Genomic DNA, 27,488 nt, shown 5'->3' with positions numbered 1-27,488 from the left:
AAAATTTCTAGGCATCTAACTGCCTCCTTATAAATACCCAGGGATTCTAGAGTTCACAATTCTGTAACTATAACTCTAAAACATGTACATAAAATTCAGTCTTCGGCATAACAAATAGTCCATAAATATTTGTTGACTAAATGATGATTAATCAATAGATTAAATGTGGGCATTTTCAAAATCAAATACAGTACTAATAAAATCACAAGCTGTTATTCTAAATAAATAACTTTGTGACCATTTTTCAAGTTGAATTAATTACCACAGTCTACAACAATGCTGCATTAAGCATATTAAATATGCAAAATAAGTTATATACTTCTAGATTAATCAATTAACTGGGTAGGTCTGAGGAAGTAAGTAGAAGAAAAAAAGGGACAATCATATTCATAAGATCCAGTGCTCTTTGCTAAGCTATAATCAGAAAGAATATAGTCCTCTGTAGGAGACACCTGCGCAGCTCTCCTTGAATGCAGAACAATTGCTTCAGTGTTAGTTAAACCACTGTGTCTATGTACTGATATGTACAGAGCTGGCTATGCTGTTTCCTTTTCCCTTCAATTGGCTTTAAGCAATGCAAATAAGGCTAGCTCAAGTACTGGTATGTAATCTTTGAAGCCAGCCAACAGTTTCCTGTATCCTTGCACCATGTTCCCTATAAACAATTGAGCACAGCAGGATAGCAGAGCCATGTAGCTCCAAGAATGTCAATGGGGTTCAAGCCACAAGAGGCTATGTCTTCCCAAGGCACAAAAGTTTACATATCAGAAACTGAAGCAACAGCCTCCTAAATCATTCAGATGCCAGCTCAATTGAATTATACAAATTGGTCTTTGTGCATACCTTTCTCCCTGCATATTGCAGAGGTGCTTGCTCTCCAATTGGCCAGCTCAACTCACCTTGCTCACATAATTCCCGCCAACCCACAGTCACACATCTTTGAGCCACTCCCTTCTTCACAAGATAATAAATTCTGGGTGAGACCTTGGATCAAGGCCTTTGTTGCATGTATCTGGACCTGACTTGGGACCTCTTGGCTGCCCCTAATTTAGTGTCTTTATTCTCACCGTGGAGGTGGTAGATTGGAACTAACTTGCCAGGATTACAATAAATTTTCAATGGAATTACAAATATAAAATTTCTTGAGTTGTAGGGAAGACAAGAAAAAGGATTACACTATTTAGATTATAATATACAATATTTGGTTTACAGTAGTCCTCAACTCCCTAACTTGGTCTACCTTTTCTTGTTTCTCAAAGCAGTTATCATCTTACAAAATACTATATAATTGACTTATGTATGATGTTTATTATTTATTTTCTGTCTTCTACCTCTAGTATACAAGTACTACAGAGGACCACGAATTTTGTATATACTGTTCATTGATATATCCCAGTTTTTAAGCATCTGGCAGATAGTAAGAGCTAAATAACTATTTAAAAAATGATTAAGTTAGTGGACTAATGAATAACTTTCTACTCTCTGATGTATCATCTCATTGCTACCTAATATGCATAAGCCCCTTAGCTAAATCCCCAGCCCAAGATTATGTACTTCTATGATTAAAGTTACATTAATGGTTTAATAAAAACTAACTTCATATATTCTTTTTTATTTTTTATTTAAGAGAAAAAGAGTCACAGAAAAGAAAAACAAAAAGCAAGAGACAAACAACAATAAACCAAAAATAATAACAGTATAGTTTTTTTAAAACAATATGATAGGAATTTAACAATGGTTGTAATATTGCATATTGTTACCTTCAAAAAGGTTGCTTAGATTACCAGATATAGACATGTAAAACTGATCTAATTATGTGAGTATTAACTGTGATTTTCCAAAAACTAATACAATTAGTGTTATAGTCATTTTAGCTATCTTATGTATGCATACACAAATTTATGTCTTTTTTCTTTTCCCTTCCTTCTTTCCTCTTTTCCTCCATCCCAGTTATCACCATGACCCAATGCAGCTTCTGAGATTCTTGGGGTTCAGGACCATGAGAGAATGAGAAAAATCAAGAAAAGACAAAGCTGGGGTCAGGTGGAGCCCTTATCCTCCTGATGGAAGGAAAGGAACTGCTCCACAAATGCAGCATGTTAATATACCAGAAAGATGATATCAATTTTAGCCCCTCTGCCAACCAACCCATTGCTTGGATTGTCTAGGAGCTTGGTGTTTTTCTGGGCTAAAGCAACTTCTTCACATGGCTGACATGGGCACCTATTGTTTTCTGGTAGGGTCATGTCTGGTTCATGCCCTAAGTCAATTTCCAGCTTCCATTGCTCCCACAAGTTATTTTTCTTCTTTAGCAGTTTCTTATCCTTACACTGTATTTATTATAGATTTTTGGATCATATTTGCTCTTTCAGTTTCTTACACTAGACAGACAATACAGTCTTTACGCATGTGAATTTGATTTATTTCACTTATGAGTATGGTTGCAAGTCACATCTGTTTACTTATAAAAGCCTCAATGCAATCGTTCTTTATAGCTGAGTAGTACTCTATTATATAAAAATATCACATCTTTTTTGCCCATTCCTTGATTGATGGCTATTTAGGTTGTTTCCAAGATTTGGCTATAACAAATTGTGCTGCTATAAACATGGGTGCACATATATTACTATGGTATGATGTTTTCAAGTCTTCTGGGAAAATGCCCAGAAACTGGATAGCTGGGTCAAATTGAACCTCTAATCCTAGCTTCTTGAGGAGGCTCCACACTGATTTCCCCAGTGGTTGCACCAGCATACCCTCCCACCAACAGTGGTAAAGTGTTCCTTTTTCCCACAGCCCCTCCAACATTTTTTACTGGTTGATTTCTTGATCTTGGCCATTCTTTCTGGGGTGAGATAGAATCTTGGTGTTTTTTTAATTTGCATTTCTCAAATGACCAATGGTGCTGAACATTTTTTCAGATATTTATTTGCCATTTGCATTTCTTCATCTGAGAAGTGTACATTCATCTCACTCACTAAAGTCAAATGGATCAAAGATCTAAATATTAACGTAAACACTAACTCTGCTGGAAGATAAATTAGGTAGAAATCTTGAAGACATAAGGGTAGGCAGACAGTTCATGAACAACAAACTGCATGGGAAATTCTTCCCAGAATCAACAACTAGAATCTCGTCTTATTAAGAAGTTTTTGCATAACAAAATAAATCTCTAACAGAGTGAAAAGAAAACACAAGAATTGGGAAAATATGTTAGCCAACTGTCTCTCGGACAAAGAACTTCTATCTATAACATATAAAGAATTTTTAAAAATCAGGCCCTTAAAATAAAGAGTAACAAAACACCAATTATATTATTTTTACTAGTGTAGTCTGTGAAATCTCACACCTAAGCAACTGCTTGTTGAGCCTGAGCTTTCCTTACAGGGTAGGAAATTGAGGCATAGAGAGTACTGGATTGCTACTTTGCTCACCCTTTGGAAAACTAGGATTTAATTTCAGCTCTTCCACCACTCAATCCAAGGTTGATTTGTTGTTGTTGTTTCATTTATTCAAGGCCAGAGGTTGAGCCCAGGACCTTGCACATGTATGCACTCCATCCCTAAACTGTATCTCCAGCCCACAGTCCAGAGGTCTTTTATACATCCTCAATCTTTGAATAGGAGGTTCTTGGTACTAGGCCAAGGTTTGAATGCAGAATTCATCTTAACCACTGACCCATCTAACTCTTAGAATTCATATTTCTATGGTGACATAACAATGTTTTTAAGATTTCCACAATTTTTTCCTGTGGTTTCATACTTGCTAATTCAAGAGTCTACTGGATTACAAGGCCCAAGAAAAATGTCATCTAAAAACCACACAGATTTTAGGTGACTACAAGTTTAAGCTAAATTCTGAGTTTTATTATTGTTGTTTTGTTTTTTCTGTTCTGTTTTTGTTGGGATGGGTATTGAACTCAGGACCTCAGGCATACTAAGCAAGCATTTTACTACTGAACTACATCCCCAGTCTAGTGTGGTTTCTGAAAAATCAAAACCAATATTATGTATGTCCAACAAGAAAATATGAAATCTAGGTCATAGAAAGTATTGTCACTGCATTAGTCAGAATGCAGTTATAACACTACAGTGAGTTCAAGGCACCATTATTTTGATGAGGTTTATACAAGATGGTGTTACCTCAAAGTGGGTAATCAGTCTGAACATCAATCTGGAAATTATATCAGATGAACAAGAATAGATCAGATGAACAAGATAAACTATGAATTTTAATTTGGTTGTTGTGTTAAGATAGGGTCTCACTATGTAGCTCAGACTAGTCTTAAACTCACTATGTAGCGTTAGCTGGCCTTGAACTCCCCGCAATCCTCCTGCCTCAGGCTCCTGAGTGCTGGGAATTCAGGTGTGTGCCACTACTCCTGGCATATGAATTCTAATTTTAAAGAATATGAGTGTTGGGATGGGCAGATAGCTAAGAATTTTGCTATAGAAAAGGCATTACATATAATCTTTCTTAGTCTGCTTCAGCTGGTATAACAAAATACTATACACTGGGTAGCCTGAAAAAACAAATTTATTTCCTATAGTCTGGAGTCTGAAAAGTCCAACATCACAGTGACAGCCAATATGGTTCCTTATATGGGTGTCTTTATGATTTACAGACAGCTATATTTTGTTATTATATCTTTACATAGTCTTTCTTAGTTCTCTCTCTCTCTCTCTCTCTCTCTCTCTCCCCCTTTCTCTTTCCTCTTTCTGTAAGGTCACTAATGCTAATGGATCTGTAATGGATCTGTCCCCACCTTTATGACTTCATAAATCAGTTATGTTTATTTTCAGGCAGTAATTTTGTCAATTTAACTGGCTTAGGAACCATTCAGAAGAATTAAAGTACACTTTTGGGTGTGTCTGAGTAGCTCACAGAGGCATGACCTTGGGTACTATATCTGGCCCCTAGTCCCTTTCTCTGTAGCACTGTTCCCCTGTTATGCTTCTCATCCACAATGAACTAAACATCTTAGCTTCATCACATCTTCCGCAATAATGTTTCTGCCTTGGCACCAGCTTACCATGGATTGAATACCCTGAAACCATGAGCCAAATGAAACCTCTCCTTCGTTAAATTGTAGGTATAGGGTTGTGTCCCAGTGACAGGAAAACTGATTAATATACCTTTTTTTTACTTTACTTGCCTCTCCCAAAGTCATAATACAGTCACATTGGGGATTAAGGCTTCAACAAATGAAGGAAAGTGGATAAAATTTAATTCATAGCTTTTTCTATATTCTCTAAAGTAATGCATTGAGAAACACTTTGTGACTCAATGTAAGAAAACATTCTAGCTGAATCCATTCAACAACATAATCAACTTCCTATCCCTTGATGTTGTGGTTTCTCTTTTTTAAGGTTATGAAAGGAGGAAATTCCAACAATGAGTGGAAGTCAGGATCACTCCAGCAAAAATTTTACCAACTCTTTTAATGTTGCTGTTCTAGTAGAATCACCTCAGATTGTCTTTATCCTGAAAGACTGGACTCATATGTGGTTATTCTGGCATGAGAATAAAGACTAGTAAAAGGCTTAAAACAACACAGTTCAAACAATTTTGGGTTAATTAAAATTTCACAATTCTCGCTTTTGCAAAGAGCAGTAAGATGTCTATGATTCTGATCTGGACTGTGTTTCTGTTTGTGATTTAGTGTGGGGTTAGGAGGAAGTGGTTTAAGTAAATTTTTAATCAGCATCCCAAATATGGCTGGTTATCAGCTTCTTAAGAAACCTCCAAAAAGGATAAGCCTTACTTCATGAATAAGATTAGAAGTTTCTAATATGGAACATCATTTTGAACCTAGTCTTCACCAAATTTTAGGTAGAAAAAGCCAAGAAAAAGAAAGTGGTTAGATAAGAAAAATAATAATATTCTTTCACTATTTTTCTCCCAGAAATTACATGGCCTTCTACTAAGACTGCCAGATGTAGCTAATTTGTAATAGAAACTTTTAGTTTTACATGAACCAGAAATACTTGGCAACCAACATCGTTTATTGATCTTAAACTCTGTTTTACTATGAACTGAACTATGACCTATGATTAACACAAAATATTTCATATTTTCATAAATATTTTCAGTAAAGAGAAAATACTAAAATGTAATATAAAAAATGAGTTAGTGGTAATCCGTGCCCTACAATTTAGTAAAACAAATCATTAAGCAAAAAAGGATATCAAAAGCTATATTTATGACAAGTAGAGAATAAAGTAAAAATAAAATATAAATTAAAAGTAATGCCTATTTTATGGTTTGTATCTAGATGTCTCCCCAAAGCCTCATGTGCTCACAGCTGAAGCTTTTTGGAGCTGTTTGGATCATGAATGTGTGATACAGGGATTAAGGATAGGTGGTATTAAGTTAGTCTACTGATTGGAATTAGCAAGTTTCTTCATGGGATGACTCAAAAAGGCTGGTAGCCTGGATGGGACAAAAGGGAAAGGCAGGCTGGCTACTAGCTATTTACTGCAGCCTTCTGCCTACCCTATTTTGCTATGGACTGCTTCTCTTTTGTGATGCCCCTCTACAATGCCACCCTGCCTTGGAGTCAGTTGACTATGGACTGAAACATCTACACATTATGAGCTGACCTAAACCTTTCCTCCTTCAACTTGTGGGTGTTGGGTATTGTGTTTTAGCATTGAGTAAAGTAACTAACACAACCTCTAATATACATCACTCAGGATCCAACAATATAAAACATAGTTGATACTGATCAATTTTAATCTCTCTTCAGTCTGTGGTCCCTTGGCCCTGTTGTGTTGGACCTCTGGCAGCATAATACATAATGGTAGGAACATGTGGCAGAGAAAGCTTATTCACCGGGACTTCCGGGAGAACATGGCGGACAGATAACAGCAACTACCGGAGGCTCTCTGAAAGACTCAGCTCAGAAGCCAGGAATGGTGCGGACTAAGGAGACATAAGCAGGTGGAGATATGCTCTGCTGACTCAGGAACGAACTGGGCTGAGAGAAGCCAACTTGGAATGCAGTCCTGGTGCTAAAACAGGAACAGAAAAGACTCAGTGTGGAGGCTGAACCCCGCGCCATTGTAAGCCGCGATTTGGGTTTCCCGCCGCGCGGCGGCTGGCTGCCTCTACAGCGGCTCAGCAAGGAGAGAGACGCGCAGAAGCTCTGAGAACGGCAATCTGTGAACGGGAGGGAGAAGTGCACTGACTTGTGGTGAGGTGAGTGAGAGAAACTGACACTCTACCACAGTTTGACTCCAGCAGAGGACTTTCTGGGCCCGAGCAGTCCTGCGGGAGCAGGGCGCGGTGGCGACTCCAGCCACACATCCCCCTCTCGGGCGGGATTGGTGAAAAGTGCCTGGCCTGCGTGACGCTGCCAGCGGACCTGGTAGACTGTCCCAACCCAGATCCCAGAGCCTGACAGTGGCCGGGAGGGGAGACGCGTAGGCTGCCTGGTCTGTAACTCTCTGGTGCGCAGCGGTGAGCGGGAACAACTAACTGGCGCAATTCGATCAGGCTGTGGCTGACTGGGAGAGAAGCTGGGCCCCTTAAATAAGCTTGCATATATAAGGAACAGAGAAGAAGAGGCAGCATGGGAAGAGGCAGCAACAAGAAAGGCTCCTCGGCCCCCAATTCTGAGAAACAGGCAATAGCAGACACCGCACCAATACACATAAGGCGCCATATAGAGAGCCTCATAGACCAATTCAGGAATGAAGTTATCAATAACCTGAAGCTAGAAGTATGCAGAATAGTTAGAGAAATGCTAACTACCACCCAAGAAAAAACAGGTGGTAGAATGGAAGAACAGAAAAAAGGGGGAGAATTGTTTGATGGAGAAAACAGAGAAAGCATAGAATACGTGAAGCAGGTTCAAAGGGACTACCAAGATACTAAGAAGTCTATAGAAGACTGGCATAACAGCTTGAAAGAAACTAAGGACAGACTATCTGAACTGGAGGGCAGACTTGTAATATGGGAGAATGAAATGAAAAACTTCTTAAAAATAACAAAGAAACAAACAGCAATAATACAAAGACAAGAAGATGATAAGAGGATCCATAACTTAAGGATTAAGAACATAAAAGAAGAAGTAGGGACACAAACAAGTGAACTACAAAAGCTACTCACAGAAATAATCCAGGAGAATTTTCCTAATTTAGCAAAAGGTAAAGATACTCAGATGTATGAGGCATACAGGACCCCAGCTACCTACAACCCTAACAGAGCAACACCCAGGCATATAATAATAAAAATTCCAGAAATTCAATACAAAAACAGAATATTAAAAGCTGTAAGAGACAAGAAACAGACCACTTACAAGGGAACACCCATCAGAATTACAGCAGATTTCTCTGCACAAACCATCAAATCACGAAGAGCGTGGGGGGAAATAATTCAAGCTTTGAAAGATAATAATCTCCAGCCAAGATTGAGATATCCTGCACAACTGTCCCTGGAAATTGATGGAAAAACAAGGTGCTTCCAGGATAAAGAGGAACTGGGGGAATTTGCAACCACCAATTCAACTCTACAGAGAGTATTGCAGGATATTCTAAAAAAAGAAAAATACAAAGAATCCAGAAATAATGGCAGAGAGGCCACAACAAATGGAGCAGAGAACAAAATGAAGAAGACAAACTGACAGCTACTGACAGAAAAAGAGCTCAACAGAAATGAGGCAGAGAAGATTGGATGATAGGAACAGCTATTTTGAAGAAAAATGACATCTTAATAGGTAATACTGATTTAGTATCATCTTGTTTTGAAGTCTCATCTAGCTTTTGTCCTTCTGTCTTCAATGGTCTAAATAGGCTGTATTTTATTGGATTTTATTATGTACGATAGTATAAGCAAAAACCTTTTAAAGACAAGGAGATTATACAGAAACCATTGTTCATTTTCTGTTAGTCGATTCTAAATACTCTGTAATGCTGTCATTCTCTTGAATGGTTTTACATTGTTTTGATATACTTAATGCTACAGTATACGAAGTTGTACTCAAGGATTTCAAAGAAAGAAACAATATGGTAACTACTTTTAGGTTAGGATTATCTGGTGGTGAAACACTATTCTGCTTAAATGGTTATGTTTTGATCTGCGCTGTTTCATTGTTATGCCCTCTTTTACCTCAATCTCCACTCCATTATTTACTTTTTTATCTTTATCCTTTTAATTAAAGGAAAAAAAATAGCAGGATATATTATAGTAACCCACTTTGACTTTTCATTACCTTGATTTAAAGCCCTGTATTACTCTCACCATCTGGTTTTTAAGTGATGTTCCCCTATTCTGTTTTGCTGGATAGTATCAGGTTCGAAAGTTTAGGCATCAGCTGTGAAGATAATGAGATTCATTATAACGCCCATTCTCGTTGACTTTTATCTACTTTTGAACACCTACAATGTCTCCAATGTTTTGGTTTTGTCGGTTTTATTCTTTACTGTTTTGTTCAATTGTATTATAACTAACGATATAGGCAATTCTATTAGAGATAGCGGGAGGCATTATGGTAACCATTGTTGATCACCTTGTATTATGTTTTTACATTATCTATTATGTCCACCCATTTGACTTGACCGATTCTGTTCTGTTATGTCACATTTGGTTTTACTCTCTTCCAAAAAAGTAATAAGAACCGTGGGAGCAATGAAACCCAAAATGTGTAATAGTCATGGTACAAAAGAGAGGAAAAGAAAGTGCTCCAAGCTATATTACTGCATGTATATTTAAGTGTATAAGATAGAAAATGATATCACAGAGTTTTATTGGATCAATGAACACAACTGTTTGCAGTATCATTGATGGAATGTCCACTTTACAAGCTTTAATTTTGTGACTTGAACAATTATTTCTAAGATGACAATATGTAATCCATTAACTAGTGATTTCCTACTGTTCATTTTTTTTCTGTAAATCTGTATAACTTGTACCCTTTCCCTGCTTTTTTTTCTTTTCTCCTTAAATAAAATTTAAAAAGAAAAAAAAAAAAAAAGCTTATTCACCATATGTCAGCAGAGAAACAAAAGAGAAAAACAAGGAGCCCTATTTCCCTCTCAAGTGCATGCTCCTAAGGATCTAATACCCAAATGAAATATCCATCCACCTCTGAAAGGTCCCACCACTTCCAATAGTGCTGTAGGCTGGGGACCATGCCTTCAACACATGGCCTTTGGGGGACATTCAAGGTCAACACTATCTAGGTGACCTAGGTGATAAAGAGAAGATACTAGGTCTCAAGTACAGTCACAGAGACAGCAGACTGTCCCTGCTTTCTGCCTACTAAGTATCTGTGGTTTAGCAGCTGGTTACAAAATTGCCAGTATCCTCCTTAACACTCCCCAACTTCCACAATCAACTCTCTAACCCACCATCCTCTGGTAGATAGTCACACACAAAGCTAAGTTCTTTGGTTAATATTATCTCCTTGCCCAGCACTTTAGAGGTTTGAAAGTTCTTTCTTGTCTCTTGCCTCATTTGACCTTCACATAGTCTTTGCAAAGACGCCAAAGACAGTCTTTGTCAGTCCCATTTTAGCAACTAGAAAAGTAAAATTTAAAGTGAGTGTGAGATTTGCCAAACACTGCATAAGCATAAAATTACTGAGCAGGATTCAGGAATGTTCTAATGGTGATTTAATAATCTATCTACCTCCTCACCACTCTAATGCCTAAAAGAGATGCATATATATATATATATATATATATATATATATATATATATATATATTCTAGGCATAAGATCATTTCAACCAAAGTGTAAAATTGTGAAAAATTCCTCACCTTCCTCTCAGGGCCTTTTGAACATTAAGTTCAAAGATGGCCAAGGAAAGAGAAAACAGATCTGCCCTCCAGTTAATTACCTAAAAAATATTTATTTTCATATCTTAATCCTAACAGATAACCAAATCCTATTTAACCTGAGTATTTGCTCTAATCTTTATCTTTTACCTTTATTCAAACCAACATTCCATATTTGATTCTGCGTAACGATTCTTTTCTTCCCTTAATATTCAAGGAAGGAAACTTATGTGCTTATGGAAAATGGAAAACAAGGAAAACATCAAGTAGAAAGAACTGCAGAGCTGAGCTCAAAACTGAGTTTGCATTAACAGTAAAAAAAAGGATTTTAAGTTTTTGTTTGAAGTAATGTGTTAACAGTGTGGGTAGTATTTGGCAAGCAGCTCTGGCTGAGGACAGCTAAATCTTGCAGTTTTGTTTTCAAATTGGCTAAGAACTAAAGATGTGGTCAGAATGAAACTATCAGTCTTGGTCTCTGGGTCATCCATACTCATAAACTGCATAGTAGAAAGACCTTGGATTTCAGTGCCTCACAGACTTGACCTAGAATCCCATTTTTGACATTTACCAGTTTTGTGGCCTAGAGCAAGCTCCCTCTCTGAGCTTTGGTTTCAGCGATAATCTGAGATAGCAGTACTAACTCCAGATAGGTGAGAGGATAAAATTATCTAGTTTAGGGCTGGGGTTGTGGCTCAGTGGTAGAGCACTTCCCTAGACCTGAATTCAATCCCCAGTATTGTAGTAGTAATTATTATTATTATTATTATTATTATTATTATTATTATATTTTAAAGCTAATTCATCTATGTAAAACACTTTCATATACATTACCTTATTCAGATATCATAAAAACTTGTTGAGATTGCATCCTCATTTTGCAGATGAAGAAACAAGAGATCCAGAAAAGATAATTTGTCTAAAGTGGTAGAGTTAATAAGTGACAGAGCCACATTCTTTTCTCTTTTCTTGTTCAAAAACCCTCTCAGATCCATCACCCCAAAAATAAAGAATAACTAATTGTGTAAGATACAAAAAATAAGTCTGTCATGGACATGAGCACTAGTAATTTTAACAATCACAAGTTCAAATACAGCTTAGGCAACTTAGTGACTTAGCAAGACCATGCGTCAAAATAATTAATAATAATGATAATAATAATAATTGGCTGGATCTGTAGCTCAGTACAAAACCCCTGGTTTTAATACTTGATACAACCCTGACCAGTTGCTTCCACTAAAGCCCAGCAGAACAGAACAGAAATCAATCGAGTAGCATTGCTCCCTGTTGTGGATCAAAAATGGGTGGTCACCATTTAACACCAGCTGAACTAAATCAGCATGGTGCTGAGGGTAGATGGCCCACTTGTGGATTTTGCCAGCATGAAAAGGAGACATGGAGAGAAAGAGAATGACATTGTGGATTCTCCTAAGTGTTGTTGTTTGGAGCCATCAGTTCCCCTAGAGAAGCTTGTCACGCTTCCCTGATATAATAAGCCATTAGCATCAGAGGCGCTCAGGATCTTGTCACTGAGAATGGCTGTGGTTCACTTCGGGGAAGCTCTGGTCCTTATGTTGAGCATTGCATCCTGGTTCCAGAGGGGAAGATGTGTGCTGTTTAATTGCCAGGAGATCTGGTTTCCTGATACGCACTTGACTGTTCTCATCATCAGAGGATCTCAGCACCTCTTTATCGCTGAGGATAGCTGTGATACTTTCAGGGGAGCCCTAGTCCTTATTTTGAGCATTGCTTCTTGGCTCTAGTGTAGAATCCTCAACCTCCTGGCACAGATACTTCATATCACTGGCATAGACTTTCTGGCTTTCACCACTGATCTTCAGGACTTTTCAGTGCAGATCTGTAAAACAGACTTGCATGAGTCATTGTTGTGGGCTCTAGGCCTCCAGCTGGACTCGTGGGAGGCATTGCCACAGTCTCTAGGTCTTCCGCTAGACTCTGGAAGAGCATTGCTGTGGGGTCCAGGCCCTTGGCTACATTTTCAAGGTCTTTAGTGTTGTGGACAGATTTCCTGCACTTTCTTGTATTTACATCATAAAATAATATTATAAATTCTGTGTCCTGTATATAATTGTTAGTCTTGAAATCACTGACTACAACACTCCTCTTGGTCAGAGCTTTGTGCCCTCCCACATACTGTAGTTATGAAAGTTTCTAACCCACAAACCAATCAAGCCATCTGAAGGCATGAAAAACAGCTTTTAATTCTCTACACTGATATAATCCCTTTCCTTCTAGAATGTTGGTTTTACAAAAGTGATCATATAATTTCTTCCAGGGCAGTTTTAATGATGTGCCCAGTTTTCTTACATAAGAAAGGCTTGAGAAGAATGTTGGAATTCATTAGTTGCCTCAAAGAAGATAAATATTTGGGTTGGCACAATGTCAACTGCTAATCTTCAAGTTCAAGCTGACTATTCTACTTAGAATAAGCATAAATGAGTTTGAACCAACAAATTTAGAATCTGAAACATTCTGGTCAAAGTCTTTAAACATTGGCTTTCTTACTGGTGAAAATTCCAACCAACATGAAAAACACCTTGCACAGAGGCAATACTGTTTTTCCTCAAAGAGTGATGCCAGGGCATGCTGAGAGTTTTCAGGGTCATGCAATGGGAGCTCCTTCTTCCCTTGTGCTCCAAAATTGTAAGATTTTTTTTCCCCCTATTTTCTGATCTTTTTACCCGTGTGACCATGAAGTTGAGTTGATCTTCTCCTCTCTTTTCACAAGCCAAGCCCCACAAGCCATACATCAGCTGTAGGACAGCCAAGAGTAGATGCAGCTTCTCCTTCCAGGAACAGACTCTGAAATTACCATACCCTTTAGCTCTTCTACTGCTGATATCTGTATCTATAGATTCTAGTGGAGATTTCATTAAGCTAATAAAAGGGTAGTCAGGAAAATGAGCTTGTAACAGCAAGAGAAATTGCTTAATCATAGGGAAAACTGTAAAAACAAAATTAAAAGTTTGTAAAGAAAATTCTTAGAAAACATTTAAAGAAAATAGAACAAAATATTAACACCTTAGGTGATAAGAGTGTGTAAGGCAGACAAGTGGATAATAATCATATCTACTTGATAATATTGTTGTAAAAGTTAATCATTAAGACATAAATCATTAGCTAGGTCCAGTGCCACTTGCCTGTAATCCCAGTTACTTGGGAGGCTAAAACAAGAAGATCACAGATGCAGTCTGAGTAATTTAGCAAGATCCTGTCTCAAAATAAAATTTAAATAAGGCATGAAATGCAGCTCAGTGGTACAGTGATTGCCTAGAATGTAAAATTCCCTGGGTTTGATCCCAGTACCCCAAAAGGGAAGGGGAAGGGGAGGGAGGAAGAGAAGGGAAGGAAAGGGAGGAGCGGAGTAATATTCTACTTTTGGATAATGTGGAGGGGAGAGGAGAAGGAGGGGAAGGAGGGGAAATTCTAATTTTGGATAAGAGATTATTTCTATGACACCACCAAGGAAAGCATTTGTAGCTGGGCGGGGCCAATAAAGCCTCAGTAAAGAAAAGCCTGGTTTAGAAAACAATAAAACTAGAATCTAGTCCCTATGGGCAAATTCCTAGCCATGTCGCCTTGAGCAACTTTAGAAGCTTTATCTTTCTCCATAAGAAAAATAGGAATGACAATTTTCACCTTGGCTCTTTGAGAAGACAAATGGAGCCAAACAACAAAGAATAGTAGAGATACACAATACAAGAAAAGGTAGCAGTTAAAATTGTACTTGTTATATGGGAATTGAAAAGTGTCTCTGATCAGTTAAAGAAAATCACTTTTTTAAAATTTGAAATCAAAATCACGGTCTAATGATTTAGAATAAATTTCTGCATTTGTGTTGAACTGTATACATCTGAAGACAGATACTATGAGGTATAAAATCCTGCCCAGTGTCTCTTGTCTGACCTCCTGCCATTTGACTCCTACCATTTGATATAAACACACAAGAGCTATGATTCAATCATTTCTTCTACCTTCACATTTGTTAAAAAAGAAAAAAAAAAGGGAGTATGTGTTTTAAAATTCATTCTGGTTTTGTTTGGGTTTTTCTGAGACAAAATCTCAGTGCAGGCTAGCTAGCCTTGAACTCACCTATGTAGTCCAGGCTGACCTCAAAGTCACAATGATCTTCCTGCTTCAGCCTTTCCCATACTGAGATTACAGGCAGGCGCCACCATACCCAGCTGAGGGAGCGGGGGAATATCCATAATAAGGATGCTAAGAGGTAAGAAGGCAAAGGAGGAGGAAATGTCGTGACCAAGGTCTGAGGATCCCCGAGGCTGAAAAAAAGGAATTTAACCACACCTGTAACATAAGGAGGCAGGTTCACTGACTCCCATCAGGGAAAAAGAATTTTCAAGACAACTCAGTAAAGAGGCATGAAAAGGGTTTATTAAAAGTAGATACAGGAAGCACTCAAGAGAGGAGTGTGGGTGCTCACAGAAAGGAGGCACTACACAGTGGGAACTGGGGATTTTTCATGTGCCTTAGGAGGTGGAAATCTGTGAAATTCCATAGTTTTAGCCCTAGTCTTAGTTTCAGTCTCAGTCTTAGTTTTTTTGGGGGGATAACTATTTTTGGTGAGCTATTCCTATGGGAAATGCCAAACGGGTGGTTTTCAAGTAAAAGGGAATGGATAGACCCATTTGTAAGGCAAAGGGAGTTGCCCAGGTTTGCTGTGCGACCTGGAGGAGACAGAAAAAAAAAAAAAAGTAAATAAACCCAGCTTGTATTATAAAGCTGCAGTTTCTCTTTAAAATATAATTTTTAAAATTTTGATTTCCTTGTTTTCCTTGTCTCCTTTCTACCCAACTCTATTTCTTCTGTCCTATCTCAGAAATGTACAAAGGAATGATCAAAGGGAGGGGTGAGTGCAGCAGCACATATGGACATCTGTGACCCTCATATAACTCCACAGATAGAACCATAGCTGAGGCCCGGCATGGTATTGCACACTTGCAGCCCCAGCACTCAGAAGGCTGAGGCAGCAGAAGGGCCATGAGTTCAAGACCAGCTTGGGCTACATGGCAGAGACACTCTATGTTTAAAAAAAATAAATAAAGTCATAGCTAACTAGAGAAATTGTCTAGAAGCTTTCTTTAGTTTTTTCTTTTACTTATACAATATGCTATTTTTCATGGGAAACTTTCTACACGATCTCTGACATGCAATTCCCAACTAAGACAACTCTTAAGAAAATAACTAGTTTCAGGCTTTATCCCCACATACTTGAAAGCAAGTTTCAGAATCTAGATTCTAGATAGTCGTTTGCTTCTTCTCATTGTCTACATAGCAGAAATAAGATTAATGATGCAGCCCATCTTTATTCTAATTTGGACTTTGTTGCTTATAATGGTTTTGTCAAATGGGAGAAGAGATCTACATTTGCCAAGAGACAAAAACTTGATGTGGGTGTTCAAGATATTCTAGTTAAATATTTGTTCCACAATCTCTCTCTCTCTCACCCAGTTCTCCCCCATTGCTTTAGGAAACAAACATCAGAGAAACAATATCAGTGTCATAGGATTAGTGAGAGAGGAGTTAGGATTCTATTGGGCAGTAAGGACAATGGCCCCAAAAAATGCAATCATAAAGCCCAGATGGAGCCTGCAGAGTCAGGATCCTCCAGGGATCTCAAAGAAACATCTGCCAGGTGTCCTTGGCTATCTGGGACATCCCCAGAGTGGAGCTCATTCAAGCAGGCAATTGTCTCTAGGCCACATGGGCCCTACATGGGCACAGTGTGAACACTGCATAGATTGGACCCCAAAGATATGTGGTCTCCTATAGGGTAGAAGTTATATTGCTTACACAACCAGAACTATCTTTTTTGGTCTTTTTCGTTTTTATCGGTACCAGGGATCGAACTCACGACTGCCTGCTTGCAAGGCAGACGCTTATGCTGAGCTAAATCCCCAGCCCCCAGAACTCTCTTCTAAATCTCTTTAAAAAGTTCTAGACACAGAGGACTCGTAAGTATCCTACACAAAATTCCCCCCAGGCTGATGGAAACTTTACTTTCTTGACTTGGTATCTTTGAAATACATTTTCTTGCATTATTCTTCCTCCATCCTAGGTTTTATTTTTCCTCACTGTGAAACATGCCCCCAATGTTCTGGCAAGACTAGTAGAAAATAAACATATCAAAGTCAGCTAGGTGTGTTGGCCCATGGCTGTAATTTCTCAGTAGGCTTCATCATGCTTTGTCCTTCCATGTTCTTGCTGCTTCCTCTTGCTGTTCCATCTGCCTGAAATGACCCCTTTCCCTTTTCTCCAGTGCTAAGCTCCTATATTGTTCAAAAACCTGTTCCTGGGTTATACCACCTCTAGGATACATCTTTAAATGTCTCCAGGTAAAGGTAATTGTCCCCATTTCTGACTTACTGTGATACTTGGTTCACATGACTAATATAGCATCACACTGTGTGTGTGTTTAGAAAGAGTAATCTTAAGAACAGAGAATTTTTCTAGCCTAATATTTTACCTGGATTATTTATCTATTTTGTGTTGTTATAACAGAATACCAGATGCTAGATATTTGATAAAGAAAGGTTATTGAGCTCATAATTTTAAAGACCAAAAGTCAAAGATTGGATGGCCTCACCTGTTTGACCTCTGGTAAGGGCTCCCTGGCTGCATCACAACCTGATAGAGATGCTGAAAGGAAGATGGTTATGTGCAGAGGAGGCCCCAAGCATGGGACAACAACCTTCTCTGATGAGATGAGCGTTAATTCATTTACCTTACACCAAGACCTGCTTCTTAAAGGTTCCACCATCTATCAAGATGTTTAGCCTGGCAACCCAGCTATCAGCACAAATTGTCCCTTAGGTATCTTAGGGAGACACACACAAACCATAGTACCTGATTCCCAACATTCTATTTTTGCTCTATGGCTTGAAAATTCAAAACTCCTCAATTCTTCCTCTATCTAAGATGATAGGTCATTCATTTGGAATCTTGCGTATTTTTTGCTATGAGTTCCTCAGTCTTTAAAGGACACTTCTAGAAGGAATTGGCTACTTAGATGAATGGTGAGCAAATTAGGTGAGGAAAATGAGCAAGACATTGATAGGCACAGGAACAGCACAAGCTGTCTTTTCTTGGCATGGAAGCAGGAAACAGCATATTGAATGCCGGCCCAGAGACCATTAGCAAATAAGCAGTATAAGATCCTGGAGCTGGAGGTTAAGCCAGAAGATAAGGCAGGGGTAGCAGTAAGGTAGTAGAGGACTGTTAGGACATAAAAAAAAAAAAAAAAGAAAGGAATGAAACTTTGGATAACGGGAAAGCATTGACAGAATGTCAAGGAGAGTAATATGGTCAGATTTATAATATTATGCACGATAAATGTGAGGGATTTTTGTTGAAGGTTTTGTTTTTGGTTATTTAAAGCTCCTAAAAAAACTTTGACTTAGAACATTTTAATATATTTTACAATTTTTGAACCAGAATCTGGGCAAGGTCCAGCTAGACAATTCTTCTGCCTTATATGGGTTGTTTTGTTTTGTTTTGTTTTGTTTCTTTGTAGGAGCAGTCATTTGACTGCTGAGCTAATCTCTAGTCCTTTATATTTTTTTTTGAGACATGATTTTGCTAAGTTAATCAGGTAGGACTTGAACTTGGTATCCTCTTCCCTCAGTCTCCCAAGTGCAGCCTACATAGTATTGATTCAGGTCACTTGGCCATATTTACCTTGTCCTAATCTGGTCTGAAAGTTCCAAGACAGCTTTACTGAAATATCTGGTGCCTGGGCAGGGATATCAGTAAAGCAAAATCAGCAGTGCCAGTCTTCTCCAAGTAGTCTAAGTCCTTTCCAGGCAGTCTAACATGTGAGTTGGACTTATATGGTGGTTCAGGACTCCCAGAGACTAAAGTGAAAGTATCTTTTAAAGACGTTATCACCAGCCAGGCATGGTGATACATGCCTGTAATTCTAGCACTTGGGAGGCAAAGGCAGGAGGATTGCCAGAAGCATAAGGTCACCCTGAACTATATAGTGAGTTCAAGTCCAGCTTGAAGTGCATAGCAAGACTTTTTCTCAAAAAATAATAATAACAACAAGCCCATCCCCCAAAATAGGTTAGACTCCAAATCTAGCATGGTAGTACTGCAATGCCAGTACTTTGAGAGGCTGAGGCAGGAAGATCATGGGGTTAAGCCCAGCCTGGACAACTTAGAAACTTAGCAATAACCTGTCTCAAAATTTAAAAAAAGAAAAAGAAAATTCTAAAGCGCTGGGGAATATAGTTCATTGCAAAGGGCTTCATTTCAATTCTTAGTGCTGAAAAAAAAAATTTAGGCCTCCAACTGGCAAAGAGTCCTTCTGGCTGTACTCCTTTGAGCAATATAATACTTAGGCTTGCCAGACTCAAAAGTGGAAGTCAACCTCATTCTTTCATAAAATGTTGAAGGACTGACCAACTTTAATCCACAACAGGGTGTGAAGATGTGTAACTGGAGATAAAAATAAGCAACAGCATTCTCACAATGTCATCTTACTACAGTACTTGTGTATCCCAAATATTCTCTTAATACCTTCCCCATAGCTCTATGACATTATTGTAATTTTTCTTTCAGGTATCAATATTGCTAGACTTTTGTGCCCCCATAAACAACATACACATCTCCCTCAGATCTACATCTAAGGGCCAACATATAGTCAATGCTTAATAAATGTTTACTGAGTAAACAAATTCAATAAATTGGATAGGTTGGGATGGCCTTAAGTTTTGGGACTTCAGAACACCAACGCAGCCATCTGTTTATTCATTATAAATGTATGTGTTCCTTATGCATGCTTCCATGAAGAAGATTTGACCTCTGCATAAGTGTGCATAATGAACATTGACATATTCAGATTTTATCAATTTTTAAATTAGAATCATAAAACTATGGTGTTAGAAATCAGAATATTGTTCACTCGTGGTCTTCTGGTGGTTGGAAGGCAGCAGGAAGGGCCTTTGGATATAGGCGCATGTTGTGTTTCTAGTTATATTTGTGTCTCCTTTATGAAAAGTTTTTCAAGGTGTATGTTTGTAGTATATTCACTGTTCTTAGTACATATTATTCTCTGGTAAAAATTTTGAAACACTAGTCATAATGCTTCTTATTTTTGTTGCTATGAAATTTTTTCATTTTCTATCTTGGAAATTTAATTACAACTTCATTTAAATTCATATTTCACCTTAAATTCACTTTGTTGAGTAGATCATAATATAGTTTAATTGGCTTCATTTTGAGATACATTTAGTTCTCATTATATCTGTGAATTAGATTGTTACCTTAAAAAGATTTTAAGACATAAATTGTTTCCAACTCACCATTAATACTCAATTTAAAAATAAAACTCGATTTCTAAAGTTTCTAAACTAATGTTAATAATAAAAGATATAAAACTAGGAGATTAAATTTAATAGGAGTAGGAACTAGAATAGAGGAGCAGGATAACCAATAAAGAACATGAAGGGGCTTTATTCTACTAAGGAAAAAAAAGGGTGGCAGAATACATACATTCTAAGTTGGAGAAGAAGCAAGAACGCTCTCAAATGGTAGTCTCAATTTCTCCAGAGAATAATGAATTATGATTCTGTACTAGCAATGAATGTTGGGATGGCACCAACAGTTCAAGGAAAAGGGAAATAGGAAATAGGTTGATAAAGTAAACTTGGCTGAAGGTCAAGGAACTTAAAGTTTCTATTAAGAGTGCATTTAAAATGGTTGCTAAAAGAATCCTCCTTGCTTAGGAAGACAAGGCAGGAAACAACTGATAAGTTATGAGAACAGAGACTGGAGGTTATTTGAAGACACTGTAGATTCAGTGGGAATAAGCACAAAAGGGAGATGAAAGGGTAGGTGGGCAGCAGGCATGGTGGTGCACACCTTAATCCCAACACTAGAATGACTGAGGCAGGAGGATCACAAGTTCGGACGGAGCCAGCAGGCTACACAGTAAGTTCAACCCCAGCTTGGGCTAAATATCAAGACCCTGCCTCAGAGCTGGGGATTTAGCTTAGTGGCATAAGTGTCTGCCTTGCAAGCAGGCAGTCGTGAGTTTGATCCCCGGCACCCATAAAAAAAAAAAAGAAAAAGCAAAAAAAAAAAAAAAAAAAGACCCTGCCTCAAAAAATTAAGACCTAAATACAAAAGATAGGTAGGTGGCTATAGGTACAAAGAGGGAAGCCCAATTCATTTTGGAGATGGAGTAACTGCTTTCAACGACTAACCTGAATGTGTGGGTTGTTTCTACAAAGCTGATGATTACTAAAAATGAAAAGATGAGAAGCTGTGAGGTCAGCTCACTGAGTCATCAACATGAATGCTGTAATCATTAGACAGATGCAGGATATGTGCCTAGTTTCAGGACTAATACACAAGTGGGAACAGACAAGGAAGTAAATGGATATCCTAGTCAGGAACAGATTTAGGCAACCAGAAAGGCAGGTATCTGTCTCCAACATGTATCATTGTTGTTCTATAGCTTTTTTTCCCCTTAGCTTTGTTCATTTCCTCCCAAGTAACTTCTGTGTCTTCCTGTTGCCCTCTTACTTGCACAGGTTCCCCACTCTCTGCTTTTAATAAATCTAAAAATCCCAAGTGATCCCAGACATAAAAGGAGATTTCCTGTTATGCCACTTTCCCCGCTTATCTTTGTATTTAACAAGGCTTTCTCTCTCCACCCCTTGCCTGTGCCCCATGGGAATTGTTATTTATTATAAAAATCATACCTTGTTAACAAGATGCTACAAAAGGAGAGGGTGCTTTTACATTGTTGGTGGGAAAGCAAACTAGGTCTGAACAACCATTATGGAGAGTCTTCAAAAAACTTCAAAATAGAAATCTCAGGCCAGATGTGGTGGCCCATGTCTGTAATCTCAGTACTTGGGAGGCTGAGGCAGGGCTATTCCAAGTTTAAGGCCAGCGTGGGTTACATAGTGAGTTCAAGGTCAGCCAGAACTACATAGAGAAACCAACACTCTCAAAAAAAAAAAAAAAAAAGAAAGAAATAAAAGAAAAAAGGCTGAGGGTGGTGGCACACACTTGTTGGGAGGCTAAGGCAGAAGGATCATAGTGACTTTGTGACCACCTGGGCTACATAATGAATTAAAAAACAGCCTGAGCCACATAGTGAAACCCTGTCTCACATACTAAAAAGAAAGAAATCCCATATGACCCAGCTACTCCTCTTGTAGGTATTATCAACACTTAAAGTCATATTACAGTGATATATGTGTATCTATATTCATAGCAGCATAATTTATAATAGCTAAATCTTAGAAATGGGCTATATGCCTGATGAATGGATGAATGGTATTTATACACAGTGGTGTACTATTCTTCTAGAAAGGATAAACTTGAGGCATTCAGAAGTAAATGGGTGCACCTTGACATCAAAACATTAAGTGAAATAAATCAGACAAATGAACTTAAATACCAGATAGTTTCCTTTACATGAGAAATCCAAAATGTAAATAAAGAACAAACTGAAAGATAAATTTCTTTTTGAAATGGTAAAGAGAATAAGAGATGGGAAGGAGCATGGAGGGAAAGAAAAGAGGATAAGAAGAAGAAAAAAAAATTGAGGGGAAAGAAAGGAAGTAAGAGTTTTTACAAGTGGAAAGAGGACCAAGAGGTAGAGGGAGCAGGAAGGGCTGGGAGGGGTAGAGGATAAAAAAAATTAAGACATGTTATGTACATATTACCAACACAAGATAAATGTAATAATTATGTACTATGAACACATACTAATAAAAATAAATGCCCTAATAGATGGCAAAACTAGAATACAATCTGGTTTCATCATATAGGTTAGATACAGGGTGACAAGGAGTAGAAAGTGCTGCACACATCATCAACTGGAGAACTGTTATCAGATAGGGTAGGGACCAGCAGCAACGTACTCCAGGAGGTTATTTGTCTCAGTCAATGAATTAGTCAGGACAACTGATGTACGAGAAAAAAAACATTATTCATTTTAGAGCAGAAATAAGAAGGCACTCAGGTGCTTTGAAGAAAAAAGAGAAAATACATCCTGAAAGCAGAAAGAATCAAGGCAAGAACAAAAGTTCTGGGGAACTATAGCCCCAACCTGCAATAGCCTGGAAGTCAACTGCTGTCCTTCAGTTAATGTCCCCTAGTATCCAGGTGGTCTCACTTGTCCTTGTGCTCAAGGATTGGTATCAGGTGCTAGGTCCGCGTGTTTTCCCATCAAAACATTGGTAGCCAGCATAGGCACGGCTTGATTCCGTCGCGGTCGGGTGCTGCTATTTTGTGGCCAGTAAGTCTCCTCGGTTCGAGCCCCGCTGCCCAGCCACATTTTTATGCCCTAAGCCTTGTACTACAGGACCATCCTCACATTTCTCCCGGATGACTAATAGGTCCACGTTGCTGTATCTTTTTAAAAATATCTGATCAGCAACTAAGAGATCATAACTTGATCTGTTTTATACCCCCTCACATGAATCAACATTACTAAGAAACTAGTCTTATTTTCTGAGTAAAAATTGTTCATTAAGATATTATTGTGGGTTGGGGCTATAGTTCACCCGAAGAGACCTGCTCTGCAAGTCCAAGGCTTTCGGTTTGGTTATTAGCTCAGGTAAACAAAACCAAAAAACTGCTCTTGCCCTCCTATAGTTTGCCATTCTTTTCTCCCAAAAGATTGTTTCTTTATAGTCACACACACTCTTATCTTTTAAGCTTTTCATTTTGCTTTGGAAAAAAATACATGCCAACGTGGGCCTTTAGATTCACTTTCCAGACAGTGTGGAGGGGGTCGGGTAAGTGAAGGTGAATGACAATGAAACTGGTTCCCATTCGGTATTTTTATCACAGATTCTGAGGTACAAACCGCAAGAAACACTAGTTTCTTGGCAAGTCACCAGCTCTGGGTTCACTGATAAATCACACCCAAACACATTTACTAACAAGAAAAAAGTACACCGCAGCAAGGTTCTTTTACATAACACTTGGACCAAAGCCGCCACCACAAACTGTGGTAATCTCCGGCGCAGTCACGGCCACTGAGCCCTTCACTGTCCCCAAGGGGCTCCCACGCCTCCAGGTCCCCAAGCAAAGTACAGCAGTCCCTCGAGGAAGGCCTCGAGGGAGGGAGAACGCGCCTTGGTGAGACTGGAGGGCACAGGCGCTGGCAGCAACCCGGCTCCAGTTTTTGACCCCGTTAAGTCCCCGGGAAAATGGAACGTTCCGCTCTTTCTGCCCGCAGAGGAGAGGTGGGGGAACCCTTCGTTTTCGTCTAGGAGAGACAACGCGGGCGCAGCCACCGGAATCCGGGATGCCGGGAGCCGCGTTACGGGAATCGCAGTCGCCCCCGAATCCCGCCCCCTTGGCGTTGGCGGTCTCTAGACCAATAGCCGGCTGCGCCGGGACCAGCAGGGACCAATCAGTGCACAGGCCCCGGGCCCGAAGGCGGGGCTCCCGGGGGCACCGGGGAGGAGGGGTTAAGGGGCGCCGCGCTCGTCAGGAGAGGAGGGCCGAGCGCGGTGGCCGCGGGGAAGGAGCTGCGCGCGGACGTAGGCTCCGGCGAGCGGCCGCGGGGCCCACGGAGCTGTCAGGCGCCGCCCGGGCTCTGCTGAGCTGGGGGTCGCGCCCGCCTGGCCGTCGGGTCCGGCTTGGCCAGGCGTCCAGGGGGTCGAGCGCGGGGCAGACGCAGAGGATCGAGGTTCCGGAGCCAGAGGTGAGACGGGCCGGTTGGAGGCAAGGCCGTGTAGCGTGAGGGTGTGGGTTCTGCCGGGACGAACCGGCCAGCGAGCTCTCCAGGGGCGTTCTTTGCGGTAGAGGTGAGCCCCCGACGCTCCCCGAACTTGTCAGTCCCAGCCTGTAAATTCTGACATTCCTACCTCTCCGGTTCCCACTTACGAATACGACTTTCCCAACTTTTGTCACCTCGATTTCTCAACCCCAGGTATGACCTTAACCCCGACCACGCGCACAAGCTGGCGCACACCCTCGTGAGCCTCCGCCCAGAACAGCCCGGGAGAACGTACCTCTTTGGTTGCCAGATCCACGTAGTCCCTGTTCCCCTTAAATGTCACTGGCTCCGCACTTGGCTCTTGGCTCCCCTCTCCGAGCTTGATTTCCCTTCCCCAGAGCCATCTTCTCCTCCTTAAACTGTAACTTTTCAGCATCGTTGAAAGTTCACAGTGCTTATTAAATATTACTAACGTGTTTTCAGTTGGTCTGTTCTAGACCTAACAGTTCCATATACCACTGTATCCTAAGGAAAACAGATCCGTCTTTAAATTTTCACCCCTTCCCCTAAGCTTAAAGGTTATTACAAATAGCCCTGTTGTGGTTTCTCCGTGGCGGAACAGGATTTGATTTTACAACTCCAAACCCGGGGATGAGGGTGGCGTGGCCGGGAGGGGGTTAGGGTGAAAGTAAGACTTGCCACGTTTTTTCTTCTTCCTAAAAAAATTCACTTGGGTTTAATTTGTGTAGTATTGGTCATTTCAGCAATTAGAATACCATAAAATAATTACTAGAAATTGAGGTTGAATCTTCTAAAAAGATTAGTTTTAGTGCTGTAAACAAATCCTTTAGACTGTGTGTGACTGCCAACTTCAAATTGGAAAAACTTTTAATTTGAAATTACTGACTCAGATCATCATTTGTGCTGTTTGCCATTATCTTGGTTTCCTAAATGTATGTTAATAGCTATTCGGAAATATTTTGAACTATAAGCTGGAATACACAGTTAGAAAACTAATTTTGTATTCAAGTCAAATTTTGCTTTCCAAACGTTTCCTTTTGGAGATAATTTCGAACGCTTGATTTTAATCACAGTGAAAGAACAAATTACAAAGAATGTCGAAGGAGAATAAACTTTATGGTAAAATATTTCCCTCCTCTCAAGCCCATATGATTGACCATACTGTAGTTATTTTTCTTATAAATAATTTTAGAGTTTATAAACTACTGATGCCATGTTCTTAGGTAAAATTAAAATTTTCGTCTAAGGAAATTTGGCATTTCAGTGAAAATTTTATATTGATATGTATAGTATATACTTATGTAGTAGATGGTGCAGTGTCCAATATGGAGCAGGAAACAGGCATGGGGACCCCCTATACCCTATGCGGGGAACCTAAATCTTTCAGATTGCAAATCTTGTGTTCACATCGTGTTGTATTGACATATTTCTCTTAGAAAATCCAGTGCTGCAGTTTGGTTTGGGAATTTAAGTGCTACCCATAACTCCTGCGCAGTAACAAGGAGGATTTTTCCCTCCAGAAACTGTTTCAGAACTTCTCATTTTAATGGGAGTCAGAACTTCTTGGCCCTTAAACATTTGCAGCTTGGCTCCTAGAGAAGCATGGAATGTTCTCACAGTCTTTTGCATTTCTTTGATTGCAAAGGCAGTGTTATCAGAGTTAGATTTCTTTTGAGCTTTATTGTTTTTACTCCACAAAAACTTAAGCACTTAACACCTTCTATAGGAAATCAGATGCCTAAATTGTCATAAGGACTTTCAAAGTTTTAAAAATTGGGTGATTAGGTTGACAAACTTATGTGAAATATTACTTGTACTTAATTAAGTACAAAATGATACAGAGAATGCCAAACAGTAGATAAGTTAAAGAGTGATCATATATGAAGATTGGAATAATAAAGGACTTAACAGAGATCAGCCTCAAAATCTGGGTAACATTTGGATAAAGAGAAAAATGAAGGGAGCCTGTTCATAATACAGCATTGACAGTGTAATATACAGTGGAAAATAGTAGAACATAGTAAGATGATTTGCATGTGGAAAGGTCCAACATATACTAATGATAATAGTCGATACATACTTAATGCTTATTTTGTTTCAGTGTTTTGAATGTTTTGGTCATAATAATGTGTTTAATCCTTATAACCTCATGAGATAGAGCTTATTGTCCTCTTTTTAAACAGAATGTAGGCACAGAAAGTTTAGTTTGCCTAGTTAATAAGTAGATCCTAACTTTGCTTTTAGATAGCCTGGCTTCAAAATCTGAAATCTTAACTATAATACATAACTGCGTTTTCATATAGCATGCTTGAGTAGCAATGAATGGAATAATGTGATCATATCAGAAAGTCTTTTAAAACAGCAACTCTTTTTCTCTCTTCTTTTTTTTTTTTTTTAATTAACTCGGGTTGGGAATTTAGCCAGTAGTGCTTGAAACCCTGGGTTCAACTTTCAGCACAGCAAACACAAACAAAAAACACTCTTACCTGTCTATAAGGTCCTCAAAAAATGTTAAGTTCTGAGCATACCAAGGCATGTAAAATAATTAGTGTACACTATTATAAATCCTTTTTGGGAACTATAGAAAAGTGTACCAAGAACAAAGATGAGTGGGGGTAAATTCCATAGATGTTTGACCTGTATTATAGGCAATCAGAGCAGAGTAGTATCAGGAAGGCATTGACACAGCATGTATTATATGTTAAAGCCTAAACTCTGAAAAAACAAAGTATTTTAGAGGAAGTCTAGGGTTTTTTTTTTGTTGTTGTTACTTGAGCTCAGACTCTAGATCAGTGATAGTGAACCTTGTAAAGTTTTTATTAATAACAAACAGTGGGCTGTAGTGTGGTTACCATAAGTTGGCCACCACTGCTCTAGATGATACTTTAAAGGTAAGACGAATTGTGAATGGCATACTAAGGCCAAGAAAATGGAGATCTTAAATATTTGCTTTGTAA

At 39.0% G+C, this 27,488-nt stretch overlaps 1 protein-coding gene and 1 long non-coding RNA gene across 8 annotated transcripts in view; one reads left to right on the top strand and one right to left on the bottom strand.

Annotated features, from left to right (window-relative positions):
* LOC134478096 (uncharacterized) overlaps positions 1-25,112 on the bottom strand; it is a 41,438-nt gene extending 16,326 nt beyond the window's left edge. The window contains exon 1 of the long non-coding RNA XR_010050483.1: positions 24,806-25,112. This is a non-coding gene — a long non-coding RNA (uncharacterized LOC134478096). The remainder of the gene's footprint in view (positions 1-24,805) is intronic.
* The window catches only part of Il6st (interleukin 6 cytokine family signal transducer), a 60,517-nt gene continuing 56,959 nt past the window's right edge, over positions 23,931-27,488 (top strand). For 3 of the 7 annotated variants that reach the window (XM_063258171.1, XM_063258169.1, XM_063258166.1), the window contains exon 1: positions 24,307-24,495. Coding sequence is in view for 2 of the 7 variants with exons in the window: in XM_063258167.1 (XP_063114237.1) it covers positions 24,094-24,495 (402 nt within the window). In the remaining 5 variants the exon portion in view is untranslated. Of the gene's footprint in view, positions 24,496-27,488 lie in introns of all 7 variants that reach the window. The other 4 variants (XM_063258167.1, XM_023565243.2, XM_063258165.1 and 1 more) reach the window with 4 other exon arrangements.

The sequence above is a fragment of the Cavia porcellus genome, unplaced genomic scaffold, assembly GCF_034190915.1.
Source record: "Cavia porcellus strain 051 isolate PalLab524CR breed Dunkin Hartley unplaced genomic scaffold, mCavPor4.1 scaffold_11, whole genome shotgun sequence".
Lineage (NCBI taxonomy): Eukaryota > Metazoa > Chordata > Mammalia > Rodentia > Caviidae > Cavia > Cavia porcellus.
The sequence above is the reverse complement of the archived record's forward strand: the minus strand, read 5'-3'. Positions and strand labels throughout refer to the sequence as shown.